At 39.2% G+C, this 23,252-nt stretch overlaps 1 protein-coding gene across 2 annotated transcripts in view; it reads right to left on the bottom strand.

Moving 5' to 3' along the window:
• The window catches only part of MBP (myelin basic protein), a 146,401-nt gene that overhangs the window by 72,129 nt on the left and 51,020 nt on the right, over positions 1–23,252 (bottom strand). For both annotated transcript variants that reach the window (XM_083359970.1, XM_083359971.1), the window contains exon 3: positions 15,033–15,126. In XM_083359970.1, the coding sequence (XP_083216096.1) occupies positions 15,033–15,126 (94 nt within the window). The remainder of the gene's footprint in view (positions 1–15,032; positions 15,127–23,252) is intronic.

The raw sequence follows: 23,252 nt of genomic DNA, 5'->3' as shown, positions 1-23,252 counted from the left end.
ATTGCATCCAGTTTTTGTCACCACAATATAAAATAAAGATGCTGAGACTAGAAAGAGTGCAGAGAAGAGCAACAAAGATGATTAGGGAACTGGCGGCTAAAAGATATGCAGAACGGTTACAGGAATTGGTTACATCTAGTCAAATGAAAAGAAAGACTAAGGATGACAAGATCACAGTGTTCCAATATCTCAGGGGCTGCCACAAAGAAGAGGGAGTCAAGCTATTCCCCAAACTACCTGAAGGCAGAACAAGAAGCAATGGATGGAAACTAATCAAAGAGAGAGAACAACCTAGAAATAAGAAATTTCTTGACAGTTGAACAATTAATCAATGGAACAGCTTGCCATCAGAAGTTGTGGTTGCCACATCACTGGAGGTTTTAAAGAAGCGATTGTACAACCACTTGTCTGAAATGGTGTGCTTGAGCAGGAGGTTGGACTAGAAGACCTCCAAGGTCTCTTTCAACTCTGTTTATTCTATAAAAAGCTATACTGACCAGAATGGTCTTCATATTTTGCATTGTCAATAATCTGCTGAAATTCTTCTTTTTTTGGGGGGGGGGAGGATGAGGGGCTAGACAGTTTTACCACTATCTTTCTATAAAGTTGCCATTTTGCCATTTCCTGCTTGGTTATATGCATGTTGAAGATGTGGCTAAGAAACAGACATCACAATGTAAACCTCTAGTGCATCCTGAAATAATTTGTGTGACATCCCTCCCCCCAACATGAACAGAACTGATGCCACTTGAACTATGATTGAACAAGAGATAAATGTACCACTTATTTTTAATAATGAAACACTGACCAATAGATCACAAGACATATAAATAAAATAATAATAATAATAATAATAATAATAATAATAATAATAATAATAATAATAATAATAATAATAATAATAATCTTAAAAATTTATGGCACTATTATTGCTGCTGTGTTTTGCACAAGCAGAGAGCAGTAAAACCTGGAACAAGTTTTGACTATCTTCCCAATGTCTACGTACTGTAAGTCTGATCATTTTGAAAAATAATTCATAAATCCTCTCTAAGTTATTTGTGACCCCTGGGGATCCTTAACTGTAACTTCTGGGAATCCTGCTATTTCCAATTATTATTGTTAAACTTTTTAAGCATTTTGGTTGATAGGAACCACAGCTTGCTTTGTCTCTCCTGTTTATAGGAGGAGATAGGATCTGTGATGCTGTATGAGGATTTATTTTTGGAAAAACACACACACACACAAAGAGATTCAGAATGAATGAACTACCTATCACTGTTAATAAAATGAATGGATAATAATCACATATACCAATGGTGAAGAGGCAATTTAGATTCAATCTCAGCAATAACACCACTGAATTCAGAGTTTTGTTCATATATCAGGATGTAATGGTCACATGTTGCTTCTTTTTTAAGATGGTGATGTTCTTCAAAATGTGCTAAGACAACCCAGCTCCAACTGGGAGCTATTCGACATGCTGAGCCAAGTCTTGGATATTCACCATGCTGAGTTTTGCCCTGAACGTTGCACAAAGTACAGTACAGTGAAGATGTTTTCTACTTGAGAAAGAGTACAAGCTAGACAACTTTCTTTGTTCTCACTAACAGATGCTTTCTGGAGCCTGAGTGAAAGGTCTGTCATTCATTCTCCCCACCCCACCCCCCAATCTACTGCAGTGCCTTTCTTCTCAGCTGAAATCCTCATAATTAGGTATCAAGTGTAAAGGATGCCAAGTTAGTGTAATTAATTATTTAAGATCTCTGTGACAGCAGATAGGATCAAACTGTATGAGAATGTTTTCTCCTTTATTTAGAGCTCCCATCAGTCACAGGAATGGGCTTAATTCCATCTGTTTCGGGTGGAATGAAAGATTTTTGTTTTGTTTTTCTGCCTAGATATAGGTGTGTATTGTTAGCTGGAATGGAACAGGAAGCATTACACTGAATTATGCATAAGAAATCCCAAATCAGAAAATCTTTCCGGTTTTGAAAAAGAAAATTGATGGAATGAACAACATGGATTGCCTAATAGTACTGGACTTTATAAGAGTCAGAAGAACTGCAAAATGCAGAGTGAAATATTTAGATATTTCCATAAATCACTGAAGAAATCATAGGCATACATTTGTAACCTGAAAGCCTTTTTGGAAGATTATGGTGAGCTGTTAACCACTGCAGCAGGAAAATATAAAGGTTTGGATTCTGCAATTTACAGATGTTAATGAGATAAAATTCTGTTTCCTATTACCGTATTCAATTTCCCATTCTTTCACTAATCAGGAGTGATTCCTAACCTTCTAAAGAAGCTTTTCAGGTGGAAATATGGAAAAACATTCCTTCATTCAAAATTTCTTTCTTTCGGATGATATATTTCAAGATCTATATAATTCCCTTGAATGTTAAGTTTTAATATTTGGGAGAGGTCCTCTGAGCAGAATTCTATTTTCTTCCACAGAAATATCTTCATTTTATGGAAGAAAATATTAAGTACCAAGCTATGAGAAAAATGAGGGATTCCCACATGCATCTGTACACCCATACATACACAAAACATTAGTTTACAAATGAATATTTATTTAAATTTGATTAGCTGATCAATTCTTCATCACTCATACACTGTGAATTTTGTAACTTTTTCTCTCTCCAATTTGTATGTTTTGTAAAAACAAATATTATTACTACTAGTAATAAGAGTAAAATGAATAAGCACTGCACAGCCAAAGCTAAATAAAATACACAATTATTTCAATGCATTCAGTGGGACTTTCTCGCAAGTAAATATATTCAACTCTACTGTATTGTGCATAACAATTATTATATATTTAGACAATGTGTGCGATAGTACCATTAATTTTTTTTAAATGAATAAAAACAGAGAAGGATTGTCCTGTGATCATGACACAATCTGGCAACAGCCCCTCTCTGCTCTCCAACCAGAATGAGCTTTGTGTCAGTCTGTCACCACTTGGCATTAATGCTGTGGCTTGTTTTCAAGGAACAATTATGTTTCTAATTGACAATAGAAGCTGCCCAGCAAGTAGATTGCCATTAACTGCAATAACCTTACTGCCAGCATCCACTGCTCAGCAAGTCTACCAAGCTTGCCAATTAGGCTACCCAGGTAAATTGTCTTGTTCTCACTCCCTTTCATTTGTGCTCCCTTGTCTTATCTTGTTGATCATTGCCCGAGAATGCACTGAATGCATAATGCACATGATATACTTCAAAACTCAGCATGTACTAATAGTACATAAAAGAACAATTAATTTTTCACCATTGGTGTTGCGGTGCTTACTTTTTAAATTCTAAATCAGGGGTCTTCAAACTTGGCCCTTTTATGACTTGCAGATTTAAACTCCCAGAATTCCTGGCTGAGGAATTCTGGGAGTTGAAGTCCGCAAGTCATAAAAGGGCCAAGTTTGAAGACCCCTGTTCTAAATCTATATACATTTACAAAAATTCTACTCTTTGAAAAAACCAGTGTCTTCTAAACCACCCCCACCCCATCCCCCAGGATATAAAACTAGGAACACCTCAGTAAATTAGGTAGGTCTAATGTATAGCACTGAAGTAGAGCATTGAGATGTCATTGGTTGAGCTTGCTGATGAACATTGGAGGGTTGAGGATTGGGGTGGTGCAGCTGTCCTGGCTCTTTTGGATCTCTCAATCGCTTTCAATATCAGTATCTTTCTGGACCAGCTTCAGGGTCTGGGAATGGGAAACACGATTTTGGTTGGTTCCTGTCCTTTCTCCATGGCAGGATTCAATTGGTGTTGGAAGGTGAGGAGAGATCAAGTCCTAGGCCCCTGCAGCGTGGGATGCTTCATTGTGAGGTCTCTCCTCTTTCCTCCTTAACATCTACACAAAATTGGGTTATGTCATTTGATGGCATATGGTACAGTATACTCAGTATGCTGAAGATATCCAGCTATACATCTCTACCCCTGGCCAGGCAAGTGATGTTGATGTGATGCTTCCAAGTGCCTGGAGGCTATAAAGGTCTGGATGGGGATGAACTGATTGTGGCTCAAAATATATAAAGTGACTTCTCCCTTCATCACAAGAAGTACAAACAATTTTAGTAACTTATCACCTTCTCTTAAAATACAACAAATGACATCTTATTCCTATATCTGATCTCTTACTGACAAACAAATCCACAAAACCTTGTCATTTCAATCCTAATGTCAGCAAAAAAACATTAAGGGTTATCAGAGATAGCAATATATCTGTTTTAACCTTGATCAAATAAACCAACTTTATATACCTATTTTTTTACTTCTAACAATTTTCTTCCCTTCAAATAATGTACTAGAATTTGATTTCATTTATTATTTATCCCTGCTCACAAAATTCTTCAAAGTCTTAACACACCTTTTTTTGTAAATCCAATATAGGACAATTATCCAGGTCACACTGATTTGTTATTGGTATATACCTTTAAATTATTAAGACATCAGCCACTTTCTTTTGTATGTCCAGCATAACAGATTTTTCCATGCCATTCTTGTAACCTATAATTTTTAAATCCATTTTTGAATCAGTCTCAATCATGTAAGGTAATATTTATTTCTCTTCCACAGCATCTTTTAAACATAAGCCTATGTATAGAGGCAGATACTCTTAAAATTAACTTCTAGATCTACTGTTCGAATATATCCTTCACTATACACAATCTTAAAAGATTTTGCTTCATTCTGTATTAGCAAATTGACTTTGGCTGTTCTTTTCCTTTAATTGTAATCTTTAGTTCCTTTTAGTTCCCTCTTGTGTCCAATTTTTAAAGTCAGTTTTTTTTAAAGAATTAAGGGATTCTTTATAATTAATTCCAAATATTATTGGAATTATTTTTTCTCTTATTTCTCTCTCTTTAGTACACACACACACACACACACACAAACTTTATTTCTTAGCAAGAAATTAATAGGTGAAATTTTGACATTCAATGTTTGATTCATTCACTTGCCTCATCAAAACAGAGGCCCTGGTGGTAGACTTCATTCACCTCTACCACTGTTCATCTGCACTACTTTAGAATTCTTCTACCACAATATAGATTTGATAATTAAGTTGGCTTTCGATTCTAGTTTGCTTGGAAGCAACTGACCCCAACTTCTAATTCAGAACAATTATAATGAAGAGTTATGTTTAAACGCATAGCTTTTCACTATAATTTGCATAATGAGTGTGCATTGTGATTTGTTCATCTGTCTGAACACTGAGAGAGGAACAAAGAAGCATCAACAAAACCCATGCAACCATATTGTTCTCATATATTGTCCATTTTGTGTAGAGCTTGGCAAAATGTCCTTTTTCTATGAGAAATGTTGCAACAGCAGGAGGTGAAGCACTGAATCTTTGCCTTAATCTGTGAAACTTCATTCATTCAACATTTCCTAAGATATGACTATGTATATACTGCTTGGGAAAAATAGAATAGACCAGAGGAAGAAGGATGCCACTATATTTAAAGTGTTTCCAATGATTAAAAATAATCCTTTTTATAAAATGGTCAGTATTTGCATGCATGACTTTAGAAATGTTACTTAATTATTTGAAACAAAAGCAAAACGAAAACAAGTAGCCTGATCTGTCTTTGAGTTTTTAATAACATCTTGATTATATTAAGAAGACTCTCATCAAGCTAAAATAAAGCACTCACAAAGACATTTGAATCACCATTTCAACTTTAATTCACAGAACGTTTGATTTTAATAAATATATAAAGCTATCTTCACACTCCTAAGAAAAGATGATATACTATTTCAAGATGATAAATTTGGGGTCACCAGACATCAATTCATACCAACTCAGCTTCCTGTATCAAAAATTACTATCCGGTATTTAGATATCTCTGCCTTTGTCAAGGATTCAGTGTGTAGCATCAAGCCTGCTCATGTTCCTGCTGCCTAGGTAACTTCAACAGGGGAAGATAAGGCAAACAGCAAAATAACAGCAAAAATCTCTTTTTTTCTTTCAAATCAACAGCCATGAGTTTGTTTTCCCTTCAAACGCACTCAATAACTCAATAACTTTAAGAAACTTAGTGTTATAGTATAATGGATTAAATGGGCTAATCACTAGCTCAGCAAAATCTCTCAGAATTTCTGCAAGGATAAATTGGGAAAGGGGAGAATTTTGTACCTTGTAGCTCCTAAAAGATAGGCAGGATAAAAACATACCCAAAGTAGGAACTGAGAAAACAATTATTATATAATAAAAGCAGTTACCTCCAAGCATAGCTTGCCTAACATTCCAGTTCTTATGTGGCAGGGATTCTCTGTTGTCTGGGATATGAAAAAAATCAAGAGCTTAACTCTTTTAAAAAATTTGGAAGCTGAAAAAAGTGTTACCAGCTTTCTGCTTTTTTGCTGCCATGAACAACCCAGCTCTCCTACTATTACATTTGCCCTCAGGGTTATCAGTCTTTCATAACAAAAATATCCCAGGAAAGATAAGACTTCTTTAGTAGAAAAACTTTCATGTAGAGAAAAGCTGATAACACAGATAGGTTATCACATTTCATTACTGCAAATGTTAAATGCTATCATGCAAATAAATGTTAAACTGCTAAAGCTTTATAGCTGTTTTGATTTGCCTAGATAACCAGCAAGATAGGTATCTACTACAAAATGACTTTGGGGTGGAGTGATACATATTTCCCTCAGAGTAAATTCCATCAATTTTCGTGTGGGAATTATTTTAAACAAGCAAGCGACTGGACACACACAAGTGATCTTGAGAAAATGTAAACATAGATCTCCCCCTTCTGACTAGTTCCTGACTTACTCTTCATTAACACAGCTCAGTGGCTTCCTAAACAACAACAACAACCCCTTCTTTATTTACATGGATAGCATCTAATGCTTTCTCTAATTTTCAAATAATAACTGTACCTCAAATGGTGGAATATTTTACCTTTCTTTATTTTATTTAGCCAATTAGAAATGTATTTTACTTCCAAATATATATTCCAAACAATCAAGGAAAATACTTGGGCTGGGCTTTGGTCAGAAACCTAAATGAAAAGCTTGAACAAAACTTTTTTTTAATAAACATATCCCAGACTGGAACTAAATAATCATAATTCACTTGCCAGAATAACCTCATTTGCGCTATATCTTCTTTTTTATTTTATTTATCCAAGGCACCTTTCCTAATCTGGTGCATTTGTGATACTAGAACTTCCAAAACTTCTAAGGAATATATCCAATAGTTGAAGTTTATGGGACTAATAGCTCAGCATTGCTGACAGGCTCCATATCAAGAAGTACCAATCTCGTGATACAAAATATGTGCCCCAATATTTCACCTATAATTTCTCCTGGTTCCTGCTTGTTTTTATTGTTTTGGAATAACAGTACACGCTAAAGCATCTAATAAACCGACCCCATGCTGGAAGGCCTGATTAAACAAAATTAAGCAGATTTTGTTTCTCAGAATAGTCTTTCCTGTTTAATCCCATTTATACAAAGCAAGGATGACCTTCATAATTCCCTCAAGTGTTAGGGTTTGACTACTAATTTCTGATTTCCTGACTGGATCCAGAGCATTAGAGATACAACATTTTCATTGATTGGAGAAAGCAGCAATTCTTCTCTTCAAAAGAGGCTGACTTTTAATTATTTTCTACACTCTGTAACATTGAAGATATGTGATGAGATTAAGAAGTAAGAAGAGAGTGAATGGAAGTAGGAATGAGACTCCATAGGAACATCTAAGCAGGAGGCCCAGAAGATCTGCCTTAAGCTATTTTCTCTACAGTGACTCTGTGATGAAGTCCAAGGCCTTATTCAAGGAGGTGCCACATAGCTAATTTAACTAAGTTCTGTCTGTTGTCTCCCTTTTATTTCCCCTATATATACTTTATTTTCAACTTTAACAATAAACTCCTTATTGTATCTAGCAGTTTGGCTTTGTTGGATTTATAAGTCAATATCTTGTGAAGACTTCCCATGTTTTATTTTAGGCCTTGGGCTATGGTGGTTACAGCAGCTTGCTGAATTATTGAGGTTATACATTGTGTGTGCCCTGCCAGATTTGACATCTTATACTATTTCCTCTTTTCTAGTGGTTGCTGCTTATTACTGTATTTTGGTTTCATTCCATTTTGAAAATATGGAAAATTGTGGAATAGTTGATCATTGGCTTAACTTGGTTTAAAACAAAATAAAGAAAAAAAATCCATGCCAAATCAGAAGCAAGCAGAGAACATCCTATCCATAGTCATGAAGCAACCCTACAGTACATTATAAAATAAGCTTGCCATTCTATGGACTTCAAAAGATTACCCATTCCTAGTTTGAACTAAGTTTTTTTTAAGATAAGATAACCTTTATTGTCATTTTTTACTATGAGCACACTGGCACACATTAAAAATGAAATTCTGTTGCCTGATCTCAAAACAAAGTATATATCTACCCATGTTGTTGTTAGTTACGAAGTCATGTCCGACCCATCGCGACCCCATGGACAACGTTCCTCCAGGCCTTCCTGTCCTCTACCATCTTATGGAGTCCATTTAGGGCTCATGCCTACTGCTTCAGTGACTCCATCCAGCCACCTCATTCTCTGTCATCCCCTTCTTCTCTTGCCCTCAACCTTTCCCAGCATTAGGCTCTTCTCCACTGAGTCCTTCCTTCTCATTAGGTGGCCAAACTATTTGAGTTTCAACTTCAGGATCTGGCCTTCTAAAGAGCAGTCAGGGTTGATCTCTAGGACTGACAGGTTTGATTGCCTTGCAGTCCAAGGGACTCACAGGAGTCTTCTCCAGCACTAGAGTTCAAAGGCTTCAATTCTTTGGCGCTCAGCCTTTCTTATGGTCCAACTTTCACAGCCATACATTGCAACTGGGAAGACCATGGCCTTTACTATATGCACTTTTGTTGGCAGGGTGATGTCTCTGCTTTTTAGTGTGCTATCTAGATTTGCCATGGCTTTCCTCCCCAGGGCCAAGCATCTTTTAATTTCTTTGCTGCAGTCCCCATCTGTGGTGATCTTGGAGCCCAGGAAAATAAAATCTGTCAATACCTCTATTTCTTCCCCATCTATTTGCCAGGAATTGAAAGGGCCGGATGCCATGATCTTGGTTTTCTTAATGTTTAGTTTCAACCCAGGTTTTGCAGTCTCCTTCACTCTCAACAAGAGGTTCTTTAGTCCTTCTTCGCTTTCTGCCATTAGAGTGGTATCATCTGCATTTCTTAGGTTGTTGATATTTTTCCCGGCAATCTTAATTCCAACTTTTGATTCATCTAGCCCTGCCTTTCTCATGAAGTGCTCTGCATATAGGTTAAACAGGCAGGATGACAGTATACAGCCTTGCCAGGCTCCTTTCCCAATTTTGAACCAATCAGTGGTTCCATGTCCAGTTCTCACAGTTGCTTCTTGACCCGCATATAGGTTTCTCAAGAGACAAATAAGATGGTCTGGTACTCCCATCTCTTTAAGAACTTGCCACAGTTTGTTGTGATGCACACAATGAAAGGCTTTAGCATACTCAATGAAGCAGAAGTAGATGTTTTTCTGGAACTCCCTCACTTTCTCCATGATCCAGCGTATGTTGGCAATTTGATCTCTAGTTCCTCTGCCTCTTCAAAATCTTGCCTGTACTTCTGGTAGTTCTCGGTCCACATACTGCTGGAGTCTACCTTGTAGGATTTTAAGCAAAACTTTACTAGCATGTGAAATGAGTGCAATAGTGTGATAGTTTGAACGTTCTTTGGCACTACCTTTCTTTGGAATTGGAATGTAAGCTGACCTTTTCCAATCCTGTGGCCACTGTTGAGTTTTCCAAATTTGCTGGCAAATTGAGTGTAGCACTTTTACTGCATCGTCTTTTAAGAGTTTGAATAGCTCAGTTGGGATACTGTCACCTCCACTAGCTTTGTTGTTGCTCAGCTTTCCTAAGGCCCATTTCACTTCACATTCTAGGATGTCTGCCTCGAGGTCAGTGACCACCTCATTGTGATTATCAGGGATGTTAAGCTCGTTCTTGTATAGTTCCTCTGTGTAATTTTGCCACCTCTTCTTAATCTCTTCTGCCTCTGTTAGGTCCCTGCCATTTTGGTCCTTTATCATGCCCATTTTTGCATGAAATGTTCCCTTCATCTCTCCAATTTTCTTGAAGAGATCTCTAGTCCTCCCTATTGTATTGTTTTCTTCTATTTCTTTGCACTGTTCATTTAAGAAGGCATTCTTATCTCTTCTAGCTATTCTCTGGAATTCTACATTCAATTGGGTGTATCTTTCTTTTTCTCCCTTGCCTTTCGCTTCCCTCCTTTCCTCAGCTATTTGCAAAGCTTCCTCAGACAGCTATTTTGCTTTCTTGCATTTCTTTTTCTTTGGGATGGTTTTAGTTGCTACTTCTTGTACAATGCTGCGAACCTCCGTCCATAGTTCTTCAGGCACTCTGTCTATCAGATCTAATTCCTTAAATCTATTTGTCACCTCTACTGCATATTTGTCAGGGATATGATTTAGTTCATACCTGAGTGGCCTAGTGCAGGGGTGTCAAACTCAATTTCATTGAGGGCCGCATCAGCATTGTGGTTGCCCTTGGGGGCTGGGTGGGTGTGGCCAGGGTGGGTGTGGCTAGAGTGTGTGTGGCCTACTGGGTGGGCATGGCCAGCTCTACATTGTTCACGTGCAAGGGTGCCTATGGGGGCCTGGGCAGGAGTGGGACAGATCTGAGGGTCTCGGGCAGAAGGAAATGGGACCGGGGCAAATGCCAAGGCATGGTCCAGTGGAGGAGCCTCACTGTTCCTCTCAGGCCATGGGGGGGTGCTGGACGGTGGTGCAGATGTCAAATGCACAGTCCAGCCCTCAAGCATCCACGGCACTAAGCCCAGCCCCACTTCTCCAAGGGGGCACCCAGCTGCTGTGCTTGCTTTCCTTAGCCAGGTTGTTCATGATGTGTATGAGGGCAAAGTAAAGAGGGAGGCCCACTCCTTCTCCATTTGAGGAGACCTGGCTTTGAATCCAAAGCTTCCTTAGCAATAGGATGAGAGACCCCCACAGAATAGGCCAGGAGGAGGGGGCAAGGGGATGGTGAAAAGGCAGCAGGGCAGGACTAAGGAAGGAGTTCCCTCAGACTCTCCCTCCCTCCCTCCCTCCATCCCCTTCCTTCCTCCCTCCCTCCCTTCCTTCCTTCCTTCCTTCCTTCCTTCCTTCCTTCCTTCCTTCCAACAGAATGGTGGGAAAATATTTGAGATGAGGGAGGGAGAAAAACAGGCAAGAAACACAGCTGGGGAAGTGTCATCCTTCATGAGGAATGAAGAAATACACTATCGCCTGGAAGTGGTCAGCATATGGCCCTCGCCTACTTCACATATCTGGCTTGGTGGGCTCTGAGGGAGGGAATGCCATGAGCAGCGTGAGAGTCGATGTTACCTGCACAATGCTGCCCAGCCCCCAGCCTGCCCAGTTTTGGCAGGCAGTGAGTTACTCCTCACAAAGCCAAGAGGCTGAGCCAGGCGGCACAAATCCAAAGAGAAGCACAATGCCACCCAGCCCCCAGCCTGCCCAGTTTTGTCAGGCAGTGGGGTGCTCTCCTCACAGCACCGAGAGGCTGAGCCAGGCAGCACAAAGCTCAATGCTGCCCAGCCCCAAGCCTGCCAGGTTTCAGCAGGCAGTGGGGTGCACTTCTCACAGCACCGAGAAGCTGAGCCAGGTGGCATGAATCTGAAGAGAAGCGCAATGCTGCCCAGCCCCTAGCCTGCCCGAAGTAGGCAGGGCCATGTGCTGGCCACTTCCAGGTGATGGAGCATTTCTTCATTCCTCACAAAGGGTGATACCTCCTCAGCGTGTACCCAGGGGGCAGTGCTGACATGGCAGGGGCCAGTCCCTCAATGTTTCCAGATGGTCTTGTGGAGCTAAGACTGAATGTTTTTCAGTATAGATGACCACAACAAAATTGTACATTGGCTCCTGGCCGGCCAGGGCCGGGGCCAAGGCAGCGGGGGCCGTTCCCTCACTGTTTCCAGGATGGCCTTGCAGGCCACATGAAACCACTTTGTGGGCCGGTTCCAGCCCCCAGGCCTTGTGTTTGACATGTCTGGCCTAGTGCTTTTCCCTACTTTCTTCAGTTTAAGCCTAAACTTTGCAATGAGAAGCTCATGATCTGAGCCACAGTCAGCTCCTGGTCTTGTTTGTACTGACTGTATAGAGCTTCTCCATCTTTGGCTGCAGAGCACATAGTCAATCTGATTTCTCTGTTGACCGTCTGGTGATGTCCATGTGTAGAGCCGTCTCTTGGGTTGTTGGAAAAGAGTGTTTGCTATGACCATCATATTCTCTTGACAAAATTCTATCAGCCTGTGTCCTGCTTCATTTTGTACTGCAAAGCCAATCTTGCCTGTTATTCTGGTTATCTTTTGGCTTCCTACTTTAGCATTCCAATCCCACATGATAATAAGAACATCATTTTTTTGGTGTTAGTTCTATAACGTGCTGTAGGGCTTCATAGAACTGGTCACTTTCATCCTCTTCAGCACCGGTGGTTGGGGCATAGACTTGGACTACTATGATATTGAATGGTCTTGGATTCGAACTGACATCATTCTGTCATTTTGGGGATTGTATCCCAATATTGCTTTTCCTACTCTTTTATTGACTATGAAGACTACTCCATTTCTTCTGAGGGATTCTTGCCTACAGTAGTATACAGTACCTGATGGTCATCTGAATAAATCCACCCATTTGTGTCCATTTTAGTTTGCTGATACCTAAGATGTCAATGTTCAGTCTTGTCATCTCTTGTTTGACCACGTCCAGCTTGCCTTGATTCATGGATCTTACATTCCAGGTTTCTATGGAGAAAAAAATCTTTACAGCATCAGACTTTCCTTTCACCACCAGATACATCCACAGCTGAGAGTCCTTTCGGCTTTGGCCTAGTCGCTTCATTCTTTCTGGTGCTACTAGTACTAGCCCTCTGCTCTTCCCCAGTACCATATTGGATGCCTTCTGACCTGAGGGGCTCATCTTCCAGCGTCATATCTTTTTTCCTTTTGGTACTGTCCATGGGGTTTTCATGGCAAAGATACTGGAGTGGGTTGCCATTTCCTTCTCCAGTGGATCACATTTTGTCAGAGCTCTCTGCTATGACCTGTCTGTCTTGGGTGGCCCTGCTTGGCATAGCTCATAGCTTCATTGAATTATGCAAGCCCCTTCACCATGACAAGGCAGTAATCCATGAAAGTAATCCATGAAGGGGATATCTACCCATACACATACATAATAGTGGTAAGGACAGTGATGCACTGCTATGCCCACTTCACCAGTGTCTCACTGTTGAGTGACCAAGCTAACCTACTCATTTGCTGCACACGCAGAAAACTGATGCTGCTAACCACCTCTATAAGTGAATCATTAATACACGGAGGTATGTGGCCGTGCCTGCCTTTTCTGAAATTGACAATGATCTCTTTAGTTTTCCCTACATTTAAGATGAGGCTGCTTTTATCAAACCAGTTCACCAAACCCTCTACCTCCTTGCAGTAAGCACCCTCATTGTCATCCTGAATAAGGCCCACAACTGTTGTAATATGCTCATACTTCACAATATGGTTGGTGGCAAATCTTGTACAACAGTCATGGGTCAACAGGGCGAACAACAGCAGACTTAGGACACAGCCCTGAGAAGAACCTGCGCTCAAAAAAATGGTGTTAGAAATATTAGTTCCAACTTGCACATACTGGGGCCTATTAATAAGAAAATAATAAGAAAATCAAGAATTCAATTGCACGAAGGAAGTTAGGCCCAGTTTGTCTACTGGATGCTGAGGAATGATTGTATTAAATGGCAAATTAAAGTCAACAAACAGCATTTGCAGATGAGTATTTCTTTCCTCTAAGTGAACCAAGTTCAGGTGGAGAACAGAAGAAATAGCATCCTCTGTAGAGCGATTTGGACAGTAAGCAAACTGAAGGAAGTCAAATGTTGGAAGGAGGCTGGATACAATAATATCCTTTATCAGCCTCTAAATTTTTTTCATAATGATAGACTAAGTGCAACTGGATGGTAATCATTAAGACTTGTAATCATAGATTTTTTTGGCACTGCCAAAATAATGGCAGTCTTAAAACACAATGGGACCCATTGCCTGCTGCAATGAAAGATTGGAAATATCTGTAAGAACACAAGCCAACTTGTCTGCAAATAACCTAAGAACATGCCTAAGATATTATCTGGGTCTGCTGCTTTCTGAATGTTAATTTTCCACAATGTCCTCCAGAAGTGACATCAAAGCTAAGAACTTGCTCATCAAGATGGAGCACAGCTTTCCTTGCAGGGGTGCTATTTGATGCCTCAAATCTTCCCCAAAATGTGTTCAGCTTGTTTAAAAAGGCTGTGTCACCCTTACAACACAATTAAGCCACCTTATAGTTTGGAATGGCCTGGATGCCTTACCACATATGCCTGGTATTTGTCAGATCCTGAAAAAAGTTCTGAACTTTCTGATAATGGGCTTGGCGTTGCTCTTTTTATGGCACTTTTCAGGGATCCCCAGCCTGTGGGCCATGGCACACTACTGTGCCATGGTCTAATTGCCACCAGGCTGCGTGAGTGGCCGGTATGCGTATGCCCATCTGTGCACGTGCGCACGGCCCTATTCATATGATCATCATTGCAGGTGCTTGCAGTTCTACTTGCATGAGTCTCATTGTGGGCACTCGTGGCCCCACTCGTGCGACCCTTCCAGGTGCTTACAGTCCCAGTTGCACAAATATCATCATAGGTGTTTGCAGTCCCACTTGCATGTCACCACGGGCGCTCACGTGTGGACATGCAAGTACACATGCACTTGTCCCTCCCCCCAAATCATCCCCCCATTTCCCCCACCACTCTGGACTGCCAACCCAGAAAGTTTGGGGAACTCTGTACTAATTCAATCTTTTTTGCAAGATGTGAGCTTGCCATGTTTTATAAATCTCCACAAAGAGATTTTATTTAATTTGCAACAGGATCTCAGGTTTATTATACCAAATGATTTTTTAGATGTGAAAAATAATTTCACTAGGAGACTTACCAAAAACTTCATTATCTTCTGAAGGCTCCTGGGTTAACGGGACTGCTTTGGAGCTATCCTTATGTTCAGCCTCCTGAGCATTTGCATTAGTATTCTGAAAAGATATATTGTAGTAATGTTAAAAAGATATCCATAAGAAAAATTGGCTACTTAGCAAAACAGGATTGTGCAAACCTTTTCAGCTGATGGCTCTGTTTGGCCTTTTCTGATATGTTTGGACCACATTTCAAAAACTGGAAGAGCCAGGAAAATACATCAAATTATAATAGAGTTAATGCTTATTCAGCTGACTGGGTACTAGAGCTGCATAAATCGGAGTCTCTCTCCCTCCCATGATAAGTATTAAACCCATGTTTAAACATAGCTATTTAACTGTAGTTCAGGTTGTGGGGTTGCCCAATGATATTGGAATCTCGAACCTTGTTAGTCAAGCTGCTCCATCTTTCAAAATCAGGTATCAAGCTAAATTACCTCACAGCCTTTGTGGTTATAAAATGAGTCTGGTCTGAAAGACTGTTCAAGAATGTTTGTGCTCTGGTTAGATTGGGGGTGGGGGTTGATTGCAATCAGATGAAGATGATAACCCTAAATAAAAGAATATTGACACTTTTGCTCTTGACTTAGGCAATATTTATTATCCACTAAGAAGGATATCAAGGCTCAAGTTTAATCTTTGATCCCAAGTAAGTTTGAGATGAAATTTTTTGCATTACTTCTCTCCAAGTTATAAGCATAATCTTCCTTAGGCATTCAGCTTCAATTTGGACAGAGAATAGGATGCAAATGCCAGTCTTATTCCTTCCTCTCCCTGATTTTCATGATTCAGCTGAAGAAGGTTGCTTGAACTTCAATGTAGACTTCCATTTGAGCTGGGACACAGCTTTAAGATTGATACTATCAAATTATATGTAGGGAAGTATATGTAGGGAAGAGGCTTTTTTGCTTTTTTTTAAAAGGTGATGAGCAAAGGCATAACTATTCACAAGTTCTTGAATATTTCTTTATCCCATTGTGAACTGGAACTAGCCCCCACTAAGGGGCAGCATGATTCAGCAGTTAGCATGTAGGTCTTTTAGAAGTGATATTCTAATTCAATCTGCTTTGCAATATTACATTCTATCACTGATAAGCCAATACGAATACACTCCAACAGGCATGTTCAATAGCACTAAGAGAACTTGATGAAGCAGATTTTAAGACCAAATCTTCCTCTGTCTAGTTAAAACTGTCTTCACTGTACTTTACTTTTCCAACTTTTAAAAAAAAACAAAGTGTCATTTCTTAAACAGTGCCAATAAAAAGCATGCACTCAAAGAACATTATTTGACAAGTTATAATGTTTTAAAGATTTTTTTTTCAAATCAACTCCTAGATTAAAAAATTTAGAACCATGCCAGTGGCAAAATAACTAGTAAGAATGATTCAGATTTGACCCAATGCAATGTATGTAAGGACTGTTGATGGGTTATTTCTTTTAAAAGACTTTTAAATAATCAGATGTTTTCTTTGCAATTTTAAAACAGGTGGGAAAAGGTGATGGCATAAGGCAAACAAACCCCAAGAAGTCATAAGGTAAAGATAAAGGCAAAGGTTCCCCCGCACATGCGTGCTAGTCGTTTCCAACTCTAGGGGCCGGTGCTCATCTCCGTTTCAAAGCCAAAGAGCCAGCGCTTGTCCGAGGACGTCTCCGTGGTCATGTGGCTGGCATGACTAGATGCCAAAGGCGCACGGAACGCTGTTACCTTCCCACCGTAGTGGTCCCTATTTTTCTACTTGGATTTTTACGTCCTTTCGAACTGCTAAGTTGGCAGAAGCTGGGACGAGTAACAGGCGCTCACTCTGTTATGCGGCACTCGGGATTCAACCTGCCAAACTGCCAACCTTCTGATCGACAAGCTCAGCATCCTAACCCACTGAGCCACTGCGTCCCTTTAGTCATAAGGTATGGGTTCACATATCACATTAAAAAACAATTACACATTATTGCTTAGCTGTGGATAACCTCTTGGTCTACAACTTTGTGCACTGTATCTGTGCAAGCCACAGCCATCTTGAGATAAATTCCATGCCGACTCCCATTCATCACTGAATAACCATTGAAAAGTAGAATGGAGTTGAACGGAATTCTGTTGCCTATTTAACATTGATACATCTTTATCTGCATTGTATCACTTAACAGATTAAAAAGTCAAAATAGCCCAAATTCCACACAAAGACCACACCAAACTACCTGAAAATATACAACATTCTAAATACTTTCAAGTGTCCAAATGCTAACCAGTACTTAAAATTCAAAGAGCAATAACAGGGTCTATGCATGCATGTGATTTGAGACTGGTGATTCACCAACATTTGCACCAAGTTAGAACCATTAACAAATTATGTCAGCTATGGAAAGGATGCTATGTTTCATCAAGGTTGATGAAAAGAAAAACAACCACTTAATCTTCAAGTTTTGGAAATGTAACATTTAGCTATTAAAGTTAAAACTCCTTCACTAGTGATATTTTTCTGATTTTGTGATGTGTGGAAAACAAAAAAAGAAGAAAATATAAACGTGTACTGTTTATATTAACAATCTTCTGGCTTTCTAAAGACAAAGTGGAGCTATTTAATTGCATGTGTTACGTGTGAGATTGTGCCGCTGACAGGCAGTTTTGATGAGCTTCATTCTGCATTTCAGTTCAGTCCCTGATTTGCAATAAATTGGGATGCTTATTATAGGCATTTTAGATGGACTGGAGTTGGGCAGACACTTTGAACGTTTTCAGCGATGGAGAACGAATTGAACAGAACTTTAATCCAGATGTTTAATTTTCTTTATGGATGCCCTAAGATGTACTACATGCCACTGCTTGTAATTAATGAAAAGAGCAAGAAAATAATATTCACTTCATGCTCACTCAGTGGGCTGGAGAGGCTCATGACAAGTGTATGGTTCATTTTAATGAGAGTCTTAAATATCATCGCAATGAGATCTCCGCTAAAATTTAATTAACATGGTTTTTATTTTAATCCAAATTAAATTGGAAATTGATTCCCATAAATTGCAGATACTCCAAAAGCTAGTTTAGGAATATTTCCAAATTTGATCATGTGTTGGCCATGTGCAAAAGTCAGTTCAGCATGCCACTATATATTAAATAAGAAAGCCAAAATACAGATATAACTTATAAGAGTCAGCCAAAGAGCTAATGTCTATCTAAACAAATATGGAATAAAACTATGCAGGCCAGAGGATAGAAAAGTTACATACCCAAAGCAAAAAAAAGGCAATGCAAGAGAATGTACAAATGAGCAAACTCCTGAACTAATTCCCACACCAGCAAAGTTTAGCTTGAGATTTCACAAATGAAGTTAGCCCCCAATGCAAAATACGTTCTCCTTACAACTATATTACCATCAGTACTGTCATTATATTTCAATTTACCCTTTGAAAGAAGAGCAGAAACCAAAGCTTTTGAGTGGAACTTTCTTCTTTTTCTCTCCTTCAGTTCTCTATAGATCAGGGGTGTCAAACTCAATTTCATTGAGGGCCGCATCAGCATTGCGGTTGCCCTCAGGGGGCCAGGTGAGTATGGCCTGGGTGGGCGTGGCCTACTGGGTGGGCGTGGCTAGAGTGCATATGGCCTACTGGGTGGGCGTGGCCAGCTCTACATCGTTCGCATCAAGGGTGCCTATGGGGGCCTGGGCAGGAGTGGGACAGATCTGACGGTCTCTGGCAGAAGGAGGGTCTCTGGGCCAGGGCCAAGGCAATGAGGGAATGCAATGAGGGAATGCAGGGAATGCAGTGAGGGAATGCAGGCCAAGCATTCCCTCACTGTTTGCAGGAGGGCTTCATGGGCCACATGAAACCACTTCATGGGCCGGATCCGGCCCCCGGGCCTTGTGTTTGACATGTCTGCTATAGATTTACATTTACATACCATTCAAAAGAGACAATTAAAAAAAACCCAGGAAGAAAACAAGACTAGAAACCAGCACCAACATGCTAATAAGAAGGGATCAACTACAGGCAAGCAATCAGGGAGAATACAATACTTTAATCAAGTATGAGCCACCAAGGAGGAAAGCGCATCCTTGCCTAAACTTGCAGAACAAGCTATTATATATAAACATTTACTCACACTGATGATGTTTATTAGTTGGGTGATGAAATGTCTGCAAGCAAACAACCAAGCCCAGAGGGCACCAACAATTCCACGATCCTCTATGCACTTCAAAATGTGATCTGGGTGGGTGGGGATGTGGGTAGAAGTAGGAGAAAGGATAATCATTCTCTCATCAACTGCTTCCACACGTGCATCAGCCTAACTTCTTACATCCTAACATCTTAAAAATTGCCTTTCTTTTGAAAAGAGAAAAAATAAATAAGAGTATCTCATTAATCTGTTTTGAAAGCAAAATCATAAATTGGGCCAGATATTGTCTGGAAAGAAAAGTTGATGGCCTGACTTAAAATTTCATAATTTAAGTCATAATTAACATAATTGACACTGGTGTTTGTTGAATCAAAACTAACTCAAGGAAACTCCTACCTCTGTATGTATGCGGAGCGGTGGAATATATATTTAATAATAATACTGCAAAGAAGAATAACTTTGCTACGGAAAGCCTTTGGCAAGAACCAGTCTTATCCCTTAGTGGTTCTCACATGTTCAAATGCTCCTTTTGCTTATTCAGAATTTGCAGTTTTTCAGCATGAAAATAAAAGGTAATCCTTCTATATCAGGGGTCTCCAAACCCTGGTCTGTGAACCAGTATTGGGCTGTGGCATGCCAGCAACCAGGCCACACAAACAAGCAAAGCCCCATCTGCAGGATGCAGGCAGCACACAAAACCACGCCCCCTCCGGTCCGCGGAAAAACCTCTCTCCACGTAACCGGTGCCTGGTGCCCAAAAGGTTGGGGACCTCTGTTCTATATGATTTGCTGCCAAAGTGAGTGGAATTACTTTTTAAATGACAAAGATGAAATTGATGAATTTTCATTCAATTGTTTTATGCAGTCTTTTTTCAGAAGAATAATTTATCTCTACTATTTAGGAGTATCTGAGTTCTTGTATGACAATCATCTGTGGCGCTATGGCTGGAATGTGGGAGTAAAAACAAATGATATAATTTGAGCATTACCTGCTTAAATGAATCCCGTTGAATCTTACATGACTGGTATAAATTGTTCTGCAGGGTGTGTTTTTGTTATATGGTATTAGGTTTAATTAATAAATAATCTTGAAATTCTTGTAACTGATACCTGATCTTTAAAGTGCAAGGAGAAAAGAATTTTAAAGGAAAAGGGTTAAGCAATCTTTCCCATTATATATGTTTTTTGAATTTTCTTTTAGTCAAAACAAAAGACAGCATATTAATCTTAAGTCACTCTTAATTCATCATGTAAGCACAGAAAATAAATTTTGTAGGATAATATGGTTTTACTCATCCAGTGGCACTGTACACTACCTAATTCAATTCAGTTCAGTTTATTAAATTTGCTATGGCTGCTTACTCCATTAGACTTTGGGCTGCTTTAAAAATACAAAAAAAGAAACAATCAAAAACATATACCGTAAATAAACAGTAAGGTTTAAAACAGCCAGAAGAATAAATAGTATAAAATGGCAAAAATGACTCTAGCAAGCAAATCTAAACTTAAAATAAATGAAGGCCTATTTATCAGGAATAAAGACTAACATGGCTATCTTATTTTTTTAAAAAATACTTAGAAAAGAAATTGAATCAGGCTGTACACATGAAGAAAAATGGGAACCTTGCAAGGGAAACAGGCCCATAGATGAAGATACAAGCAAAGCTGTTTTCCTCTTCCTCCTACTTCTCAATTTCTCAAATGTCAAATTGAATGGAATTACAAAACAACGCTGTCCCAGAATGGAAGTGTTCTGTCCCTGTCAGAGTTAGCTACAACACAATAGTAGCTCCCCTGGTGCTCTTTTTATAAGATTATCTGGCACTGTTATAGCTCTGATATAGACGGTAGTGAGGAAAACTTAGTATTATAAAGTTGTGTGTGTGATAGGTGGTTTCTCTGAATTTGGGGAACTAGAGTTTCTAAGGGTTTTTTAATGGGTTCGTTCCATTTTCCAAACATCAGAAGCCACTTAAACTGCTGTGGAAGAAATCTCTCACATTAAACACTAGCGATGTCATGGGAAAAAAAGGTACAAATTAGTTAATTAACCGCATGTGTTGCATGAGGTTTCTTTCTATCATCACAGACAATAAGCCATTAATTAGATTGAGGCAACTAATTCCTCAGCATGGCTGGCTGAGGAATTCTGGGCATTGAAGTCCACAAGTCTTAAAGCAGCCAAGTTTGAAGACCCCTGTCCTACCTCGTTGACTTCCCTTTTGATAAAAACCTTGCAGATGCAAGAAAGGTTGGCTATTTGTAGACTAGTTTGGCAGTTAAGCTGTTAAATAAATATATGTGTCACCTAATGGCAATGATTCCATAGTATTAAATTTACTTCTGAAACAATTTCACAAGCCTTTGGGCTATTAACTTGCTTGGACTGTCTTTTTCTCCTCTCCTGCCCCATGATGTCTTATGAGTTTTAATCTTTCCCTTTCTAGTCATTCATGATATTCTAAGCTGTTATCAACAGACATAGTCACTTTACAGAACATTACCTATCATCTAAAAGGATGATTTTTTTTTCTTTTCTGCCTGGTTAAACAGTGAACAAGCTAATGGCATCTGTGATTTTCTTACCTACACAGTCATTGAACATTTCATTATTATCATTATTATTGTCTTCCTTTCAGTAACAGCCATTGCCATATCATAATGGAAGAACATTTTGCAAGGTTTAAAGAAACATTAGCACTTATGTAAGAAGAAACATTTGTGTTTTGCAAAAAGAGACACAGACATTTTCTCTTTGAAACCTTCCTCAATTGTCTTCCTTAGAATCTCTTTATCCTAAATAATTTGTCATTAGATTCCTCACTTTAGTTTTTAGGTGATCAGATCAGGTCAGAAACAAAAGCAGAGATCATTCCACATTTATGATGTACAACCCATAGACCTTAGAACAGGGGTCTTCAAACTTGGCCCTTTTATGATTTGTGGACTTCAACTCCCAGAATTCCTCAGCCAGGCACACTGTCTGAGGAATTCTGGGAGTTGAAGTCCACAAGTCAAAAAAGGGCCAGGTTTGAAGACCCCTGGTCAAACACATCTCAACATTAGAAAGTGTTGGGGGTGTATTTATATTCGTGTGTAATACTGCTTAATAATCAGACAATTTAAAAGTAGTAAGAGTCACAACTACTAAAATATGATATTTGGTATGTGTAGTGGTGCCATGAGAACAACAGATTTGCAAAATGTTGGTGAACCTCAACTATGCAGCAAAGTAGAACGCCATCATATGCCTCCTCCAATGGCAGATCAATTATGAGTTACCATGAGCACACTGAAATCACAAGGAAATGATTCACTAGAATACCATACCAAGGAGTGCCTTCCACTCCCAGGTGACACCTGATTCATCTCCAAATAAACATTCCTGTTCTGCTAGAAATCATTTTGGAAAAGGAAAAGGTAAGGTACATCTACACTATTTAAAAAGTATTTTTAACACTTCAGATGATCATGTGATTGCTCAAAAAGCAATCAGAGAAATCATCTTGTGGGATACCCTGGACTTGTATCTCTCAGTCCTTTTTATCTCCTGAAACATGGAATTTTCCAACATTACACCACTGGAATTTAGAAGTTAACCCCCCCCCTCAAAATAATTAGTGGACTATCTTTTTTAAAAAAAACATAATTAAACAAAGTAAGCCTCATTAAGTCTAATGCATCCGTTTTACAAAGTCTCCCATAAACCCCCTCTCCCGCAAAGAATGTGATATTTTAATTACCATGAAGCCCTTAATTTGTCTCTGGAAATTAAATTAACAAATAGAGAATTGACTGAAAAATGTTATGGAAAATAATAAGCATGCACTAAACGGCTTTTAAACTGTGTTTAACTTATCTGTTTGTTTATTAAAATGATGGTTTGCTATACCTAATGGAAATGTGTGAGTAGTATAACATGGAAGGCTATTTTTTTACAGCTTGTTCTGCATTTCTCTAAGAAAATGAAGGAAAATCCTATTTGCTTCCCTTTGGCAAAAATCTCAATTATTAAGTCAAACTACTTATTTTTCTCCACTACTATATGAGAAGACATCTTGAGCAATCTCAAGCACAC

This window comes from Vipera ursinii (genome assembly GCF_947247035.1).
Source record: "Vipera ursinii genome assembly, chromosome: 3".
Taxonomy (NCBI): Eukaryota; Metazoa; Chordata; class Lepidosauria; order Squamata; family Viperidae; genus Vipera; species Vipera ursinii.
The sequence above is the reverse complement of the archived record's forward strand: the minus strand, read 5'-3'. Positions and strand labels throughout refer to the sequence as shown.